The 21646-nt window shown below is 30.9% G+C and overlaps 1 protein-coding gene across 4 annotated transcripts in view; it reads right to left on the bottom strand.

Annotated features, from left to right (window-relative positions):
• The window catches only part of LOC115890798 (rap guanine nucleotide exchange factor 4), a 691873-nt gene that overhangs the window by 23948 nt on the left and 646279 nt on the right, over positions 1–21646 (bottom strand). For all 4 annotated transcript variants that reach the window (XM_030911141.1, XM_030911143.1, XM_030911142.1 and 1 more), the window contains one exon: positions 18257–18448. In XM_030911141.1, the coding sequence (XP_030767001.1) occupies positions 18257–18448 (192 nt within the window). The remainder of the gene's footprint in view (positions 1–18256; positions 18449–21646) is intronic.

Raw genomic sequence — 21646 nt, 5'->3', positions numbered from 1 at the left:
TCAACAGAAAATAAGAAATATATTTTTTGATAGACCTACAGCACGTTTTTAGGTAAAACAATGTCACCACTAGACCAAACAATTACAAGGTTAGTGGAACTTCCCAAAGAAAATAACCAAGGTTGGAGTTGCCCTTAAAATCTGATAGATTTAGGGAAATCGTTATGTTAGGAGAATCCTACTTTACGAACCATTGGAAGGTTTTCTTTTTTTATTAAATTCACACTTGAATAGCAAAATTAAAAGCGTGGCGATTGGCCAAATAAGCGATGATTTGCTTTTTAGTAAAGTTTTAGTGAAAAATGCAAAGAAGCCAAGAATCTTGAAAATACTAGCAGGCTCATCTCAGAAATCAAAACACTTAAAAATGAGTGCTTTGAGATCCAGGTGAAGGTCCACAGACAGAATAATGAGAAGATAAGAAGGGGAAAATTCCTAGAAGATTCATTTTAAAAAGAACGAGGGGGGAACAAGAATTCCAAAGAAGGCAGAATGTGTTGAAGGAGACAATAATTCAGGTTAGAACTCAAAACAAATATGCTGGTATAATTGACTATTTACAGCCAATGGTTGAAAATAACACATAACGAACTTGTTTTAAGTTATTTAAAAGGTTATTATAAATATGGTTGCGATTACGATACCTTTTAGGTCCTAAACTAGTAGACCTAAACCTAAAATTTTAGACTAACCTAAACAATATAGCTATCCAGAAACTCTCATTGCAGAAAACTGGAACTTAAATTATACTTTTAAAATATAAATAATAATAATAATAATAGTAAAAAAAAATGAATTTTAAGCTCTTTTTCTTGGAATTTGCACTATGCATATGTTTTTCAACCCCCTAAACACCGGTAATTAACAACTGTTAAGGGAAAACGTTTTTTGTTTGTGACTCAACTATCTTGACGATGTTCTTTTATTAGACAAACATTTAGCGGAATGTACTGGAAATATAAATTTAATAAAAAAAAAAAAATAAGTAAATAAATAAATAAAAAAAAGAGTATCTTCACGTCTACTCAAGAAATTTCATACTTAGATTTTATCTTAAATACAAAATTAATGAAAATGTATCCTACAGACACAAAGAAATGTAAGATTAAAAAGTTAGTGCTGAAATTTTCCAGAAAATATAGATAGTATGTATCCATACTAACTATAAGATGGTTTGTTCGCAACTTACAAGCACTTTATTTTCTTTTTGTCCCACAGATAAATACACCTGGTTTTATAGATACTAAGAGATTTGAATGAGCTAAATACAAAGCCCTTAAGGAAAATAATGAAAATTAGAATGCGGTTCTTTGTGCCAACAAGTTTTTTTTTTTCTGAAGTTTACGGCTGGTGGCTCAAAAACACAGAATATGCAGGTCAAAATTTCATACCTCCTAAATATACTCTTACTTACTAGGTTATTGATGCATCAAAATCGGGTTAGGGTACCTATTGTAATTATTTAAACGCTAGAGGTTTTTGAGACCAAGAATATCATATACTAATAGAATGGGAGGTGCAAAATATTTGCACCTTAATTTTATCACTACTAAAATCTGGAAATGGTCGATTGTCCTTGACTTCATGATTTCTTTCTTGAATTTATAAAAAGATGGTGTCCACTCGAATTTTTCATTAGAATTGCTCACAAAAAAGCTTGCTACTCTCCTAATTCTTGCAACTGGACAGAGAATTCAGACACTAAAAAATATAGCTAAAGTAGACGACTCTTCTATTAAGATTTATGTTTGCCAGCACTTTAGAAGCTTACCTAAAAAGAACTGAATCATTAAGAGGGGAAGAGAATTATCTTTTTCTTACTCATAAAAAACCCAACAAAACCACAAAGTGGCAAGTTCCCAGTCTATAAGTCGCTGGATAAAGGAGGTGTTAAACGAAAGTGGAATCAACACAAAACTGTTTAGTACTCATAGTATTACATACGCGACGTCTTCAGCGGCCTACAGAAAGGGATTTAATATAGATCAAATAAAGAATACCATAGTGTGGACATCAACATCAAAAGTATTTCAAAAAATTAATCGTCCACTGAATAAAGGAAAAAAAAATAACTTTATAAAAACAGGCAGGAAGTAAGTATAGTCATTATAAACTGCTCTAGTAAGTTGCTCTTTATTCTGTTAATGTAATAAATAGGTACTATAATGTTAATGTAAATACTTATATTCTTATTCAAATTCAAATAGTTTATTTACCTTTTTTTATATATTAATATACAAATTAAACAAAACACAAAATTAGGTAAAAGGGACTGTGTTGCGATTATAAAAAAAAAACGATACACAAAAACATTAAATGTTTTTGTGTTATACTAATACCCCGCTGGCAAGCGAACCTTTAGGTCGGCGTTTACATGTATAGGAGTGAGTCGTTATGGCAATCTAGTAAGTCGGAGTGAGCAAAAATAGGAAGTATTTATTACATAACTACTTAATCTGACGCTAGATTCCATGCGCTTGGGAAAATACTCGCCTTTCAGTATATCTTATTTTACTAAGCGTGTTGACGGTACTCTTCGTACACATGAAAACCGGCGCCCAAGACCAAAAATGCCGACCCTTAGTATAATATGTATGTGTTATACTACTACTATGTGTTTGGTTTGGTTTTACTAATTTAGAATCATAATTATGTGATGCATATTATATTACATTAATTTTTTGTTGCTATTTTGTTATATATTATAATAACATGTATGTAGAAGTAGATTATATATATTTTTGTTTTGTGGGTTTGACATATTATATTTAAATATACGTTTATAGTTATGTTATACGATTATGTATATTTTACATCACCTGTTTTAAAAAAAATAGCAAAATATAAACTGTCACAAAAGAATTTCTTTTCTTTCAACATCTACGGGTGTATATCTATTTGGACGAGGATACGAAATATAATTATAAGAACAAACGACTTACCTGTAGGAAGTTCGTTCTGAATTATATGAGTATCCTCGTCCAAATAGATAGGTCCCGACCCTACCAATACTAGCCCTCCCAAGAAATTCTTTTTTTGATTTGAAAGCAAAATAATGTTATGAGAAGGCTGACGATCGGGTACGGATGACTAAGGCCTATGGCTAACAAAAAATGCATTCTTTACGTAATTGGGAATAAAATGTGCTCGATAAAGTATGATAATGATACTACGGGTGTATATCTATTTGGACGAGGATACTCATATAATTCAGAACGAACTTCCTACAGGTAAGTCGTTTGTTCTTATAATTATAATTCAATTACCGGCTACTACGTTCTTGTTTTAATAGCTCAAAATTCAACAAATATAAATAAAAATTATTTTAATTGTGAGAGGCTCCCTTGTGAGACGCCTATGTACGGCGATTACGGCGCTGCAGAAACAATACCTACCTGTGAAAAGACAAATTCGGGTAATTTGAGCTTATTTTTCCACACATTTGACACTGTCGTACCATATTGAAAATTCGCAGATTCAAAAGTACGTTAAACAAAAGCAAAAACTACTGAAAAACACTGAAAAGTTCACTTCGAACTTGATTCCGACTTCAAACATACCGTAAGCTAAACGTAGTACAAGGGTAGTACGCTATAACGGACCAAGGGCCGTCGCGAGGGGTGGTGGGACGGACGGCTCATTTCATTCTGGAAGATTAGCAGCGACGTTGCCAATAGTTCTAGACGTTTCAGCACATTAAACAGTAAACATGTCCTTTAATAGTAACGCCATATATCCTCTGGTTAATAACATATTATTACGCATGCTTCTTTAAAAATAAACTATTAATTTAATTAAAAAATTGAGATTTATTGATATCCGGTGAAGGTTTTAAAGTCACCTTTTCTGCAAATCAAATTAAGTAGATAGGCGCAAATTTGAGATGTGGCAATGTCGCCTTCTCTATCTCAGTTGGTTTTTACAGTACGTAGTCAACCTCCGATTGTTTGATCGGGTTAAAATGTAAAATGTGATATCTGTTCTTCCTAAATCTATGTAAATATCTAATAAGTCAGCTGATCATGGCGTCTTGATTAATTATTTTAGATTGAAGCACCCATTGTAAGAAATTAATTTTTTGAGACATACTTTATAATACTGCTGTTGAGTATCTACCACAGCATTTTTGATCATGTTATTTTTTAATAAAAAAAAATTATATAAATACATCAGTGTACTAAAATTACCAGAAATAAGTTTTTAAAAATTTTCTCCTTATTATAAAATAAGTAAAATACACGAAATTTGGTGATTTTTTACAAGATTTTTTTGTGAAGTTGAAGGAATATGAAAGGTTTTTAACGCTCCGTTGAAGAAATTCGCTTCAAAATATCTGACAACACTGCTCTTCTATATTTGACGCATACATCAAGTATATTCTGTGGCATACATACTCGTACGTCAAACGAACGTCAATCTCATCAATCTGCAATTTGTAAATCTAAATAAAAGTCGATGAAATTCGATAAAAATAATCCATAAAGAAGGCAAATAACAGTTAAAATAGGTAAAAAAAGTTTTAACGATGGTATTGATATAATATTAATGGTGTTTTATTACAGGTTATGGAAGAGAAATACGTATAGATAGATAGAATCAAAGGATAGAATAGTGAATGTGAAATTTCTAAATAAAATATTACAAGTAGTATTGTATTTAAAGGTATGAATTGAGATAATTAAATGCCAATTATTTTTAATGCCAATTATTTAACTTATAGTTTTCTTTAAATATATACATAATATACTTACTGTTACTTTAAAAATATTCATGGCATAAATGAATAAGGGCAAAACATTCATGAAATGATTATTTAATAGAAAATAAGAGGGACTTTTATGGATGTAAACCTTTTTGATTTGACATTTTCATACGTAATAATCTGTTAGAGTTTAAAAGAACTTTACACGAATCTATTTTGTTAGTTTAAAAAAACAATGAACATGAAATGGATGAAACAGTAGAAACTGCCGGCGCTGAACACCAGTCCAATTTTATGATTAAAAATGCTTGTTCAGTGACGAAGTATAACTATAAAATGAATCAAAACACATATAGTAGGAATATTTTTATTCACATAGGCTTGCTGACAAATTGTAAACATAAATCGTGTACCTACCTATTTACTTTTGCTCCTCCAATTCTGGCAGAAGTAAACAAAATATTCTGCGAAAAATAATAGGCGATCATCGTCGAATCTACTTTCCCTAGATTGTCTGTGCTTTATTATAATCCGGTTCTGTCATAATTCTAACAAACTGAAACACCCAGTGATATCTAAATAAATTTGAACAACATCTAAATAAATTAGAAATTATTTAGATGTCAAATGTCATTGGGAAGAGCTTATTAAAATTTAAATGGAATGCGTTCGCTGTGAGCCGAAAATTTTAAAATCTTTGACGTCACGCCTCGTCTTCGCGCCAAGCGAATTTCAATGAATTTCAATCATTAATTTAAGTACTTTCGAGATGGAATTTGTACAAACTGATTTAACATATATATGTTTTAGGTAAAAATGTATTAGAGATCATAAATATTTAAATTATACCCGACACGTGCAAGGACCATATAGTGTTAATTTTTGACGAGTTTTATGTCCATTTTAAGTAAATAAAGTCTAAAGATTGACCTTGCTAAAATTATCATCGACTTACATTCTTCAGCCGTTTTAAACGCCGTTTTTTTCGATCATAAGGTATTATAATATTTAATAGTTAGTCATAATGTTTGTCCAGTGAGTCAGAAAAGGTTTCGAGACACGACAACAAAAAACTGACGAACTACAATTTGCCTGTGAATTAAAATGACAGACACAACTGTCACTGTCACTGTTTTATATAATCTACAACTATTTATTGTAATCGCAAAACATTTTCCGATGCACGTCATCAATCATATCTCTTTTCTCATATCTTTTTAACAACTAATTTTTTGAGTTTTTGCATTGCATTTCTTGAAATTGCAATATGCCGAAGCATTTAAACAGTCGAAGCAAAGAGTTTGTAGCTTCCCAGATAAACTATTTTGAACGAGAACGTGACAATAAAGGTCCTTTATTACCTTTAACTGCAGTCCAGAGGTAAGTTTGATTGATAAGCACATTACACCAGTTTCAAAGTTATTTCTACGTTAATTTTTATTAAATTTTGTGATTATTAGTTTGTACATTAATAGCACCCACTTACTTCTTATTACCACTTATGGCGTTGTAATATCGATACTTAAAAGCGCAAATGTACTCCAACTTTTCCAATTTGTGATGAATCTCAAAAGAAATTTTGTATCTTGCACAATTCCAAACCAAACACCAAGACGATATTCGTTTGTTTTTGGATCACTAGTTGTACTCTAATATGTTAGGCGTAGTTTTAAAAAAGCTGGGAGCACATAGAATACCGTAACCTAAAAAAATGTTGTTTTTTTTACAAAATTGTTGGACATAGAACGTCAAAGACGACGTCTTTGGACATAGTTTGGACATAGAACGTCAAAAATCAACAGGCTTATGCCTGGACATAGCACGCTTGAAGTCGCGAGTTTATACAGTGCCGGATATAGTACTTATGCGCACCAGATAAACCGAATTGCAGGGACATAGCCCTTTTTGTTTTACCATATTTACACACATTCTATTTATAAAAAGGACTTAGAACTGTTGTGCCCTATGCTCTGCTTTTGACAAGAATTCTAATGGTGCAAAAATCTTAATTTTGTGTACTGTGGACATAGCACATCTGTGCTTTTAAGTGTCGATATGTACAGCTGGTTCCAAAAAAAAAATTAATGCGACTCTTTACATATTTTTTCGAATATTTGGGCAGTGCCAGTGTATATTTATGTGTCGAGTATTTTGACATGTTAAGGTTATTGTGACGTAAAAAACAACTTTGCTTTTGACAAAGTGGCAAATACATTTTTCAGAATGTCAGCATGACGTGAGTAGAGGAATGGGGGACTGGTATCATAGAATATACTGCCCGAAATAATAAAAATATGTTTTAAGTCGTACTCAATTTTATTGGAACCAGTTGTACATCAATAAATAAATAAATAACTCATAATGACGCTTACCCCCGGTGTTTTCAAGTATAGATAGCGCGTTATAATCCGCCAGATATATTTTATTTGATGGATAGCAGAAAAAAGTGTATCTTCACCTATAGATACCAATATCTATTAGATAAAATATCCTTATCCGTCAGATATCCTATTTGGGACCTGAACTGCCAAATATCGCTTTATTTGTCGGATAAAAATTTGACACATGAGGAGATTTTGATTTAATTTAATAAAATTGCTTAACATAACCTAAGACATTGTTACTATTGTATTTCGTTTATTTCAATAAATTCGATTTTAGATTATTTCGAAAAGACTTACCTATTCTGAGTATGTAGACTATAACCATTTTAGAACGTATGAGGTATAAACACTAATAAACACATTGAAATGGTGCAAAAAGCTATTGTTGCTGGTGCCAGACTTTATAAGGAGTGTTACAAAATAAAAGGAGCCTCTGTTAGAGCATCAGAATGAAGAGAATGCATTAAGTCAGGGTAATAATGATGAAATATGTACAATTACCGAGTAAAAATATAACTCAACGGTAATTTATACAAAATAAATTATTTTACTTAAATCCCTTCAATTAAAAACCATTACGTACTTAATAAAGCTCTAAAGTAGGTAAAAAATAAATAAAACTTTTTAAATCAAACTATTTATTTCATTTTTAATTCTCATATCTTAATTCATTAATATTACAACAGGAACCTTAGAAAACCTGTTATTCAATTCACATTTGTTTTTATTTCTTTTGTGTTACAATTTTAAGTTAATTTCATGCACTATGTACCTTATACTTTATACATCTCTTCTTCATGCTGTTTTTTAAGTAACTCTCTAGCTAAACCTTTTTAAAACACCCCCTTTGAATACCAGTTAGTTCAACTTTTTTACTGTTAGGTTTATTAATATCAACTTTGTTTACACAATATTTTTCCTTTATTTTTTCCTGGTTTTTTTGAAGTTCCATCACTTTGAGTTCTTAAAAATAAAAGTAATATGACAAAATTGTTTTATATTTATTTTTTTTATTAAAAAATTTGTACATATGTGTTAATGTAACAATTATTATAGGTGCTCTTAATTTATTATTAATCAAGACAAAATTATATCTAAAATCATAAAAAGTACCTAAAAAAAAGTACCTACATACCTATATAAAATGCTAATGTTTATCTGTGTCGTCTCTACTGAAGTAGCGACTTGCTCTAGAAAGTTGCTTTTTACTAAAAGATAGCTAATTGGCTCTTCTAAAAACTGTCGTCGCCGGATTTTTTGTTTAATTAAAAAAAATAATAAGTATTTTTTTCCTGATGTCGCTCGCTGTCGTGGCGGATGCGCCAGGCTTCAACTAGTACACCCATAAATGAGGAGATAAAACCGCAGTACTGGTCTTTGGGGTTATATACTTATTCTCAATCTTGTTTTTCTAAAGAAAAATAATATAAGTACATTTATCTATTTTATAAAATAAAAACTCACCTTAATTACTATCATCGATACTATCCTACCTATTTCTTTATTATGAGAAGCCCTACAACAATACATATTTTTATTACTAACAGCCTTATGATATTTTTTACCAGATTGTGGTTTTAGGATTTATCTATAAATCTCGATCTGCTTGCACTTCACCGGTTTCTTCCATATTTTCTATTATCAATTTATTGTACTAAAATGTTAATATAATAAATATAACAGTAATATCATATAATTAAATTATAAATTAAGTACTTACACATACTTTTTTTCTTGTTTTAATTTCTTATAAATCGCATTCCATCAACAGATCTATTTCACTACTGTTGAAACTGATTCCCTTTTTCCATAAAGGTATAATTAATTAACCTATACCATAATAGAACTGGTCAGAGTTGAACACAAAATATATTTTAGTTTAATTGTATTGTTTTTATTTTCATTTTGACGATCTTTTGACAACTGAATAATAACCTCACTTTTTAATCTAACGATTTGAAATTACCGGTTTTTGTCTCTGTCTGTTGCATAGACTTTTCATATATAACCATCTCAATTTCAGATATCTTATATTGGCAACACTTTCTCTACGGAGTGTCTAACGGTCCGTAGGCGGCCCGTCCTCCAAATTGTTATCTTTTGGATTATTTTGTATGAAAATACCCAAATGTTATATCCTATAGATAGCAGGCTCTAGATTGTTTATCTTTTAGATGGTTATTTGTTAGATAAAAGTTATTTATTTATAACTGAAGAGACCACGCCTTAGAATAATTTTCATAATGGACTAGTTTTTGAATCAGCTGCTATTTCAAAGCAACAGGGTAGAGTTTTGGATGTCCCAACTTAACTTGTATTTGTATTTTGCTGGCACGTTGGCGTCCCTTTTCTTTTGTCCTCCAGAATGTTACATGGAAGAAAGAACAGTTTCTTTGGTTATTATTGAGCCCTCGGAAGTATTTCGAGGGTCTTATGGACGTACATTGTCTTATGGACGTACATTATCTTATGGACGTACATTATCTTATGGACGTACATTGTCTTATGGACGTACATTATCTTATGGACGTACATTATCTTATGGACGTACATTTTCTTATGGACGGACTGTGTCCAAGGTACGGGTAGTGTTCCCCTGTATCGTTATTTTATGGACGGACTGTGTCCAAGGTATGGGCAGGTGTCCCATATCTTTGTATTGATTCCAAGGTTCGGGCATTATCCAAGGTCCTAGTAGTGTTCCAAGGTACGGGTAGTGTCCCCATATTGCCACAGTATGGATACAGTGTAAGCCCCATGCTGCTTCGCTCCCATATCTAAGCCTAGTCAGTAGTTACGGCTGTATTGATTCATGGTGTCCTCATTCTGGCCCCTTTTGTTGTTTTGGCCAACAGGATCGCCGACAGACAGTACAGAGATGCGAGCCCACCTCACGCTGTTACTGTTTGAAGCAAGATTACATAAAGAACAGCTAAGTGTAGATTTAAGTTCTAATTTTACATTTAACATTTAAAACATTTTCAGTCTTAAACAATAACGTACATCTTAAGTAATATCGTACAGACTATGTTTAGTGGTTAGATTGTTAAGAACATTCATGTCGATTTAATATTTAAAATATGATTTAGGTCTTAGGTTTCATTACATTACGTCTTGTAATGGTATTACTTTCATAGATATTTAGTACAACTCTTAACACCATTTTTTTTACATATAACCACTATATATTTATTAGAATTCTACAATGTCATGTACCAGCAAAGAACATCATGAAATATAGTCATTAGTTTTAAGTAATATACAACTGTCTTTTCTTTCTCTGTACATGCCTGGCGCCCAATATCTATATTTTTTTGTTTATTGTTATTGATTAGTTTTCTCTCTAGTGAAATACATTACCCACGACTGCTCTCCGATGAAAATCTGCCGTTCACAGTGGTAATGTTTATAAAAAACGCTACAATGTAATAAGTAAGATAAGCTATACTCTTAATTTTTTCTCATGTAAGATTTCGACAGACGATGACAGAAAAAAAGCAGATGACGTCCATACCATTCCATTTATTTAACTAAAAAAAGATTCTAATATTTTTTAAGTTGAATATGGGTTTATATATAAATCCGTCATGCGTCATCTCTTGTTGTTTTTAACCAGTTTTATTGGTTTATTTCAAAAATGACAGATCATATTTCAATATTATTGGTTTACCGGAACGACAAACGGACGCCGATGTGCATAAACTCCATTTAAAATTTTTGAGAGTTATCAAACTCTTGCCAAATTATAGGTTATAATTTTGTGTCAAATTATGTCAAATAGAAATGATAAATATTTTGCATTTTGCATTTTGCATTTTGAACTGTGTTATTACGTGTTTCGTGTTTTTTAAAATTAAGTGGAGGAAAACTCAAAGGTGAAATTAAGTGTTGACCCAGACCATAGTTTACAGTTAATATGCGGTACCCAGAGACAGTTTGGAGATTATGGCCAGAGAGTTGTATTAGCCACAAATAAAGTTTGCATACTATCTGATATATGATACCACAAACTGGAGTATCTGTAAAATAGCAGCACACGATAGGTAAATAATAATCATATTGAATAATTATATTGATAAATGTAACAATAAATGCAGGAAGTTGCCCGAGCTTGAAACACGGCTTGAAAGCAGGAAATCTTTTTTATATCTTTTTTTGGTATGTGGTATTTTTTAAAATACACCTTTGATTGTTTTGTATTAACACATACTATAATCGTTTTTAATAAGATAACTCGATTAGATTTTTTCAGTTTTATACAGTTTTTTTTTCACAATATTTTGAAGTAATACAAAAAATAAGTAACTGTCACTCAAATTTTAAATATATTAATTTTATGCTATGCGTTCCAATTGAACCAACTTATTTGTTTGTAAAATAAAACAAACTACTTTCAAAATAAAATGACAGACATATCTATCACTGTCAAGGATCTTGTCGTTGGACAGACTATATAAAACAAATAAATCAATTAATTACTAAAATATTAGTTATTACATTAAAAATAAAACGTAAAAATATTTAAAAAATGATATAATAAATATATTGTTTGTCACTCTTTTAAATTAAGATTCATCTCACAAATCCATCACAATCTGGCAGCGCTGTCGCCATCGCTTGTCACTCAAAGTTGATCACGTGCATGGGAAATTGTTTTGCGAATACCATACAACCGTAGTGAATAACAATTATTATTCTCTTCAAAGGTAAATTACTAATATGCAAAACATAAGTGTTAAAAATAGACGGTCGCTAACAAAATAATTGCCCAAAGTTTGTTCTAGGCGTTTCCAAGTTTAATTACCACAAAGTTTGCAAGATGAAGTTTAGTACGGCGAAGTTAGAATAACTGGCACGCCATCACAATGCGGCAACGTACGACTCGCTTAAATATGCCCGACACTTTTCAAACTAGCGCCGTTCTATGTAGACGGTGCATAAAACCGAATAGGATATTGTATAAGACGTGTATCGTAATCTAATAAATTATGGTAAGCCAGGTTCTGCCGATAAACATCGACAAATATCGAAATATATTTGATGTTTACTAAATGTAAAGGCAAAACAAGGTCCATTTACAACAAGAAATGTATTATACAGTTTTTTCCCGCAAACGGATTCATAAATTATTTATTAAATATTAAATATTTAACAAAGTTGTAACTAATAACAAAATAGGAATAGAACATCTATTTTAAGAATCAACATTTTTAGTGAATCACCTCAAGAAGCTGTTGAAGACCATATTTCTACGATATCAGTTTTAGAGTTGAAGAAATGTTAGCAGAATTGGTTTGAGCCTATGCAAAAATCTACAGGGTCCGGTAATAGTGCGTCGAACATTTGTAGCTCCTAGAATAAAAAACTTGAGAATTTTTTTTAAGTGTAAACCCAAAGTATGTACGAGGATGTATTTCAGGATAGTATTTTAACTTCTATAGGATGGCTCAAAAAAGTGTGAGTGGATCGGGATGATTTTTTTCAAATGGAACACACTGTATATTATTGCATTTTTTTTTCAGATCACTTTACATAATTCTAAAGGCGCATTCTCACGACTAGTGTACTTGACAAACATTTGTTATTGGAATATACTTGCCATATCGTGAGAACGGCTTCGTTGGTCACTCGTCGCGTCCCCACTCTCTGTCGGTAAATATAGCCCGAGTCAAGGGATCACAATAATTATTCGTACACTTTCCAAGTGTACTTGGTCAGCCTTGTCTATACTGGCCGAGGCGCAAAAAAACGACTGCGCAAATAATTGTACTGTTATAGAGTATGTCCCGTTTATTTCCGGATCGTAGTGTTTTTCGATTTAATTGCGGATAATTTAAAACGTTAAAACAATAATAGATTATATAATATCAAATTTACATTAGAACTTCAATATTGGCGACATACCTAAATTGTTCTCACAGCAATAAAAAGGACAAATGAAGGCTACACGGAAAAAACAGATATGTCACATTTTCATAGAAATTAAGATAGCGATACAGCTTTATAGGAAATGTTAGCGTCATTCGAGAAAAAAGAAAGCAATAATACGCTTAGTCCCGGAGATATTACAGCTTGGTTATTTTGCCGTACAAGGGAAAAACCAGAGTAATCCACGCGTAAATGGCAAAAGCTAGACATGTCCTTACGCATGGTCGATAAGCATGCATCTTGCAATTAGTATTATTATGATATAAATTTATGTATTGTAATAAAAACCGACTTAAATGTTAATTTTCTTTCGACAACAAAAAAATAATAGTTTAGATTTAGGTTTTATACAACCTTTAGTTGGACATCCCCTGTTTTTTCCCTGTTTTGTTTTGCATTTTGACATTTTTATTTCGGTATAAGGTAGAATATGGCGATAATTCACAATATTAATAATTCAGAATTGGTAGTAATATATGTTTTTCTAATTATTCAACAGAAAATAACATATTTCTTTAAAAACACTAAATTGCATTTTTCTCAGCTCCAATTAAAATGGACATAACTGGTTTTTCTCGTGTAGTCTTCAAATTATGTTGTTTTGGAATTTATGGATTTATACGACAATAAGCCCTTCATATGAATGGCCAAACAGCAAGAACATAGAAATCGTATTGCAGTGTACAGTAAGAGAACTTAAAAAGAAAAAAGAATCACTAGCAACGACAATTTCGGAACGACCGGACCGGTATCCATCGATGCCACTATACTGTTTACTTGCCAAGGATTTAAACAATGTTTGTGCTGGCGTACTTCTTGAAATGGACATGTCGTGTGAGCGCCTCACTTGCCGATGTTGTTTACAAAGTGTGGACTGGTGGTGTTACTTGCCAAGTACGCAAATATTGGCGTAGTTGCCAAGTAGACCAATCGAGTGAGAGTGCGCCTTAAGATATGACTAAACATATTTCGATATTTTCAGAGATATTAATAAATAAATAAAAATTATATATTTTTCAGCCTTTCTTAAAAAAATTATTAATAATACAAGAACTGTCCTGAAATCAAAACTATATTAGGTATTTACTTTATATGGTCTGTACTTACTTTGTTATAAATATGGAAATCGTAAATCATACAGGATGTTCAGAATTCTACGCCAAATTTTCTAAAATATATAATAATTTTTCTTCGTTTTTTTTAAATGGAACACCCTGTATATTTTTCAATAGATGGAGAATTAAGAAATGAACATTTTTTGTATTTAGAGTATTTTAAAATTTTTAACGGTTTTGCAGATATTCGCGGTTTTATATATTATATGGCATTTTCCACAGTAAATTTTTATCAAAGCCACCCAATGATTTTTCTCCCGTAATTTACCATTGTAAGCGCAATATAAAATAATACTGCGTGTATCTGCAAAACTATTAAAAATTTTGAAATACTTTAAATACGAAAAATGTTCATTTTTACTTTTCTTCTAATAAAAAATAATATACAGATTGTTCCGTTTAAAAAAAACAAAAAAATATTTTATATTTTAGAAAGTTTGGCGTAGAATATTGAACATCCTGTATGATTTACGATTACTATATTTAGAGCAGAGTAACAGCAGAACAGCTAAAGTAAATACCTAATATAGTTTTGATTTCAGCACAGTTCTTATATTTTTAATAATTTTTTTAAGGAGGGCTGAAAATATATATTTTTGATTTATTTTTTAATATCTCTGAAATTATCGAAATATATTTACTCATATCTTAGGATTATGTAAAGTAATCTGAAAAAAAGCCAAAAATGCAATAATATACAGGGTGTTTAATTTAAAAAAAATCGTCCAAATCCACTCACACTTTTTTGAGCCACCCTATAGCAGTTATAATATTTTCTTGAAATACATCTTAGTACATACTTTAGGTTGATACTTATACAAAATTCGCAAGTTTTTTATTCTAGGAGCTACAGATGCCCGACGCACTATTGCCGGACCCTGTACTTAAGAGCGAATATTTCGAAAAGCAATAAAACACTTTATTTCGAATTTGTTCGTTTCTGTTTTATTTTATGCAACTTAACAGGCAACCACGTATTCGTGTTAGATTTTAGTAAAATTAAAAGTAGTATAAAACGGAAATGCTAATCAAGTAAATTATGAATAAACCAGCTTTCGTACCCAAACGTACATTTAGCATAAGGGACATAAAAAAGAACCTTAACCTACTAGTCGTTCTAGTAATACGGTTTCCTTAAGAATGAATATTTCATTCATTTAAAAAGTTTCTTTAGTATTATCCGTTTTATATTTTATTTTATAGTTTTGAACTTTTCTGATATAATTTTGATTATTTCTTTATCAGAAAAAGTAGTTTTATGACATATTATAATTTTAATTTTGTCAAAAAATATAAAGTGAAATAAAGAGATGAAAAAGTCTTTATTTCACTGTTAAAAGGGCGGTTTTTTAAATAATTGCGCAGTTCTACAGTGCTTAGATTTCCCCCTGATACACATACAGGGTGTACCAATATTCCTTAGACATAGAACTACAACGTATTTTTGGAATCAAAATAAGTTCAATGAACACAATTTACCTCTATACAAAAATGCTTCTTTGTCCGCTAGAGGGCATCAAACTTTAAAGAAATAAACACATTTTTTCACATCTTTTAAGAACTGTTATTCCGATTTGAATGCGATTTTGGGTATCTATGTTTTTCTAAATGACCCACCCCTACATACATTTTACTATAAATATTTTTCAAGTCAAGCGACGCGACGACCGATTTTTTTCTCAACCGACGCAACGCGACGGCCAGTTTTAGTATAAGCTACTCTAGTATTAACTACATTGTTTTTGTCTCTTGTAAAAAACGTCACGTTGCATAGTTTTTGTGAAAAAAGCAGACCTATAAAATATAGAGGGAGTTCCAATATTTTGTGGATATAGAACAACTACGTACGAGCCCTAACAACTATATGTTGGGACAAGGTCATATTTTGGAATTATTGCCCTGGTTTTTCAAAATGACTGAAAAATATATGTTTAATTTTTTAAATATAAACATAGCCATATATCCTAAACAACTTGACAATATTTTTATGAATTTGTAAATCAATCCATATTTATAGTAGCGGATTTTGTTCATGAAAGGGACAAATTTGCTGACAACTAAATGTTGGGACAAGTATTTTTAAATAATTAATATCATCATAGGCGGCTTTGCTATAAACGTCACAAATGTCGCAAACTGTTTACTTCAGCATTGACAGCTTGTAAGTGACTCGATACTTTGTGTAGTGAGATTTACTGTAAGTAATTTTAATTTGTTTAATTTTCAATTTTGTTAATTTAATTCAAAGTAATGGTTCGTGGAAAAGCTACAAATCAAAAACTACGCGAAATTATCATTCGTCAATACTGTACGGAAAAAACAATTCGAAAAATTTCTGATGATTTAAGTATTCCAAGAACCACGGTTTTTAATATAATAAAAAAATATGGCGAATCTGCCAATGTAGACGTTAGAGGTAAAAGTTCGGGAAGGCCAAAAGTTGTATCTCAGAGAGATTTACGAAATTTAGTTAAAATTTGCAAGTCCTCTTCGCGAAGTAACAGTTAAATGGAATACTGTAACTGGTTTAAATATATCAAGAGAATGTTGCCGAAAATATATCCGTAAATGCGGTCTGGGGTTTCACAAGGTAAACTTTCTTTTGTGTAGATAATCAATTATCTGAAGATTATTGATACAAATTCTTATTTAGACAAAATTTAGAAAAACCGACAGAAAACAACAAACCGAAAAAAAAACAAAAATTCAAAAGAAAAATCGGTACAATTGGGCAAAATCTAAATTATCGTGGACACAAAATTATTCGAATAAGGTCATATTTAGCGATGAGTCTAAATTTGATGTTTGCGTTGGAGATCATCGAAAACGAATAATACGAAATAAAGCAGAAGCCTTTCATAAAGATTGCTTAAAGAGGGTTGTTAAATTTCCTAAGGGGATTATGGTTTGGGATTGCATGTCAGCAAGAGGTTTGGGCAAATTAAATTTTATATATGGCACTGTTAACGCCTAAAAATATCAACATATACTTGAGACCTCACTTTAGCCTAGTGCTCAAGAATTGTTTCCAAACGAAGACTATATTTTCCAACAAGATGGAGCATCGTGCCATTCAGCAAAATCAACTAAAAATTGGTTCGGTAATACTAATACAAAAGTTCTATCCCATCCTGCAAGTAGTCCAGACCTCAATGTTATAGAAACTGTGTGGCATAAAATGATCAATATTTAAGAAACCACACTCAATGAACAATTTTTGATTTGCGGACAAAACTGCAGGAAATTTGGGATAATTTTTCTCCTCAAATGTGCCAATCTTTGGTAAATAAAATGCCATTAAGAATTCAGGCAGTTGTTAAGGCGAAAGGTGATTTAACTCCGTATTGAACAAATTTCTTATTGTGCTGTCCTAATATATAGTTGTCAGCAAATTTGGCTTGATTTTGGCAAAATAAGCTATTATCAAAAGTGATTTGTTTGCAAAGTTATAAAAATATAGTAAAATTGTCTAGATAATATTGTAATGTTTGAATTTAGAATAATAAACAAAATAAATTGAGTCGTTTTAACAAATTACTATTTTTATTGCAAAAAAAGATCTCTTGTCCCAACATATAGTTGTTAGGGCTCGTATTTTCAGACCAAAATAAGTTAATTGCGCATAATCTACTTTTATACAAAAGTACTTTGCTTGTCCGTTAGAGGGTATCAATCAAAAATAAATTCGAACATTAATTAATTTAAAAATTATTTATTTTTTTTTGAAGTTTTTATGAATCTTATCGTCAAATATAATTTGTGATACTAATATAAAATTTCATATTTTCGCCAAATAGATTATCCATAATTTAATTGTGATATTTATAATATCGTGAAAGGATAATTTAATTTTGTGAAAGTCAAATGTTAAAGCACTTAGCAAAACATACACACCCAAAAATCTCATTCAAATCGGGATAACTGTTCTTAAAATATCTGAAAAAATGTGTTTATTTTTTTAAAGTTTGATGTCCTCCAGCGGACCAACGAAGCAGTTTTGTATAGAGATTGTATTGACATTGTGTCCAATGAACCTATTTTGATTTCAAAAATACGTAGTACTTTGATGTCCACGGAATATTGGGACACCCTGTATAATAAAAACGTTACAAAATAATTATACTTACTATGCTGCTAATTTAATGAATTTTCTCAAAACACCGACTCGTTTACTTAAACTACCAATCATGCAGATCTCTGTCACGACCCAAAACTGTATTTCATTGAACCTTCGTAGAAAGACGTCCAAATTTGCCGTTATCTGTCCGAAGTGGTGTCTGCCGAACGTGTGGTAGAGTAGCTCATATTCGTGTACACACCTATAATAAATAATATTATGTTTTAATCTTCTAAATTAATTTCTCTAATGGTTGATACTCCAAGACACCTGCTTTTAAGGTTCCATACACATCGGTTATTTAGCTCGGTTTTAACCGTGCAGTCAAAACGCGCGGATAAAAAGCAGAAGAAAATAACCTCCACACACTGTCTCATTTTCCACAGTTTATTTTATCAAAAAATTAAGCTCTACCTGTTTTGCATTAAGATCTGTTTCTAAGGAGCTTAACTTGTCACTGGCTAGAACTGTTTCTTATGCACTTTTTGAGTCGCACCTCAGATATTCCATATTGGGGTACGTGTTGTGCGACTCAATTTGACGGCATTTTTAAGCTCCAGAAGAGAGCTGTTCGATATTCACTGGAACTAAACAGCAGAACTCATTGCCAGGACTTATTTAAAAAATTAAAAATATTAACTCTTCCTTCCTTATTTATGTTTGTGAATCCGTTTGCCTAATACGTAAGAATGCATCAGCTTCTCAAAAAAAGGCCATCTCACCACGCGGAGCAAGATCTTAATCTACCTACCCTACGCTCAGAGTTAGTTAAAAGTTCAATATTATACAACTCAAAAAAAATGCACAATCACCTGCCATTTGAAATCAAATCCATAACATCATTTTCTTCATTTCGCAAAGCATTGAAATCTTATTTACTAGACAAGACTTTCTACGCCGTAAATGACTTATCTAGAGGTCATTGATATTTACTATAAACTTACTAAATATTTTTGAATCTTATTTTTATTTTTTTCATTCTTTGACATTGTAAACATTTATAAATGTTTATTTTAAACAATAAGACTGATAATGTTATTTGTATAATGTTTTGTATTCTCTTTTGTTTGTTTGTTTGTTTACTTTGTTTGTTTACTTTACAAATGTCTACAAATTGTGAAATTTTTTGACAATAAAAGCATTTATTTATTTATTTATCTGCGTCGTGGACTCGTGGATGGATTCAAGAAACAATTTACTAACAATGGTGGCACTAATTGATGTAAAAAAGGGAATAAAGAAAAAAAATTGTAATAGTTTTCCATAGCTTCCCACAGAAACCATTACTTTCTTTTTTTTGCAAACACACCGTTTTTTTGGACCAAACACATATGAGTGTGTTTGGTTGACGTTTTTAATTATACAGTCCTGGCCGTTCGCTTAAAACCGGGCGAAATAACCGAAATGTATGTGGGGCTTTAAACCTGTACCTGAAATAAATAATAATAAACATACAAAATATTTTAAACAAGTAACATAATATTAAAACCATAGAAAACAGTGATTAAAACTAATATGCTATTTTTTATAAATACTTAAATGATTCTTTATCTATTATTTCGCCACTGCAAGAAAATCTACAAAATAAAATATATAGTTATTTTTTGTAAACACGTCTGCGTTAATCCAAACGGAAACTACTTGTCAAAAGTTAGGTTTACAGATATAAACATTTTGCCTAACGAACACAAAAATGCTTAACGTTTCGGAAAGTTTATCTCTTTCCGACGTTGGAAGCAAAAAAATACAAAGAATAAAGAAAAAATATAAGAAAAATAATAAATAACATAAGAAAAGTATACTAAGTTTACTTATACTTTTTATATACATATTGTATAAGTTAATTTTTTTAATTAAAAAGCTTTCGTTAATCTTGTTATTTTAAAATGTCACTTGTTAAGTTCATAATATGTTTTGTAAAACATATTTTAAGTTAAATATAATTACTTCCCTGGAATACTGCATACTCAAGAAACTAAAACTAAACTAATAACTGTTTTCCAGCAAGTAAATATACAACTAACGTAATTACAGTAAAAACAACTTTCCATGCATGCGGAACGTATAATGAAAATTAAATTTTGGAATTTGAAATTCAAGGAAATTGAAATAAATATACATGTTTACATTTTACTGAATGTCTCAGTAACCCTTTTCTATTAGAATACTCTCCATTTCAAGATAAACTTAAAATTTTAATATTTTCAGAATGTTGCAGTACGAGAGTAACAAGTCGGAAAAACAAGTATTTTAAGACGTCTGGCCCTTTGATATATCTTTTACTATGCTCTCTAGAACAGCATGCGGCCCGTTTGGCTGCCGATAAACGTTGCGTTCCCTACTGTGCATTGAAGTATATTATATTGAAACATATTTTATTCTTAAATATTTATAGGGCGCCATCATTGGACACTGATAATTTTATCGATACTTTAAGTGACCTAATGAGTATGACAGGGCCGTTCTACGATTGTGTGATTTTTTCAGGCGATTTTAATATAGATTTTTTGGGCGAGTTTCGTTTTTCATCCAGAATCACTAATCTTATTGATACTTTCAACCTTGCTCAACATATTATGCAACCAACGCGCATCACCGATACTTCATCAATATTAATAGATGTCATAATAGCAAATATCAATATGCCCGTGCATTTGTAGCCATTCTTTCGCTATTTCTGAGGAACTATCAGATCATTGTTTAGTGTATTCTATATTTAACCTAAAAACCCTTAATAATTGTGAAAAGTATATCGAATTCAGAGATTATGACGCTATTGCGCTTGATGAATTTGAAGAAGACGCAGTGCAATTACCGTGGTACCAAGTCTTTTATATTAGTGATATAAATGAAAAATTAGAAGTTTTCAATGATTATATTTTGTATCTCGTTAATAAGCATGCCCTAATTAAACGTAAAAAAAATCGTGAAAGACCGTTTATGCCCTGGATTACAAGTAATATTAAATTATTAATTAGGCTGAGGGACAAGGCTCGGAATAATTATTTAAAAGATAAGAAAGATACTCGCTTACAGTACTACAGACATTTGAGAAACTACACGAAACATTCAATAATTAGAGAAAAGGTTGCTTATTTTAAAGATTTGAAAAAAAAAATAGAATAAAGACTTCTGGAACACGGCTAAAAAACTTAATATAGCCAGCCAATCAAATGTTGATATACCTGCAGATTTAGCTAATGCAGAAGGTCTTAACACACGTTTTGCAAATTGCAGTGACATAGATGACAGCACTTCATCAGATAAAATACAATTCTACCAACATAACACATTTTCCACTGTTTTTTTTCTAATAAACTTAATTTTCAATTAATTGATTATGCTACTTTAAATACTATAATAAACTCCATATCATCTAATGCGATTGAAGATGATGAGA

Source organism: Sitophilus oryzae, unplaced genomic scaffold (assembly GCF_002938485.1).
Source record: "Sitophilus oryzae breed Bouriz unplaced genomic scaffold, Soryzae_2.0 scaffold_926_pilon_pilon, whole genome shotgun sequence".
Classification (NCBI taxonomy): domain Eukaryota; kingdom Metazoa; phylum Arthropoda; class Insecta; order Coleoptera; family Curculionidae; genus Sitophilus; species Sitophilus oryzae.
Note: the sequence above shows the minus strand (reverse complement) of the source record. Positions and strands in the feature narration are given on the sequence as shown.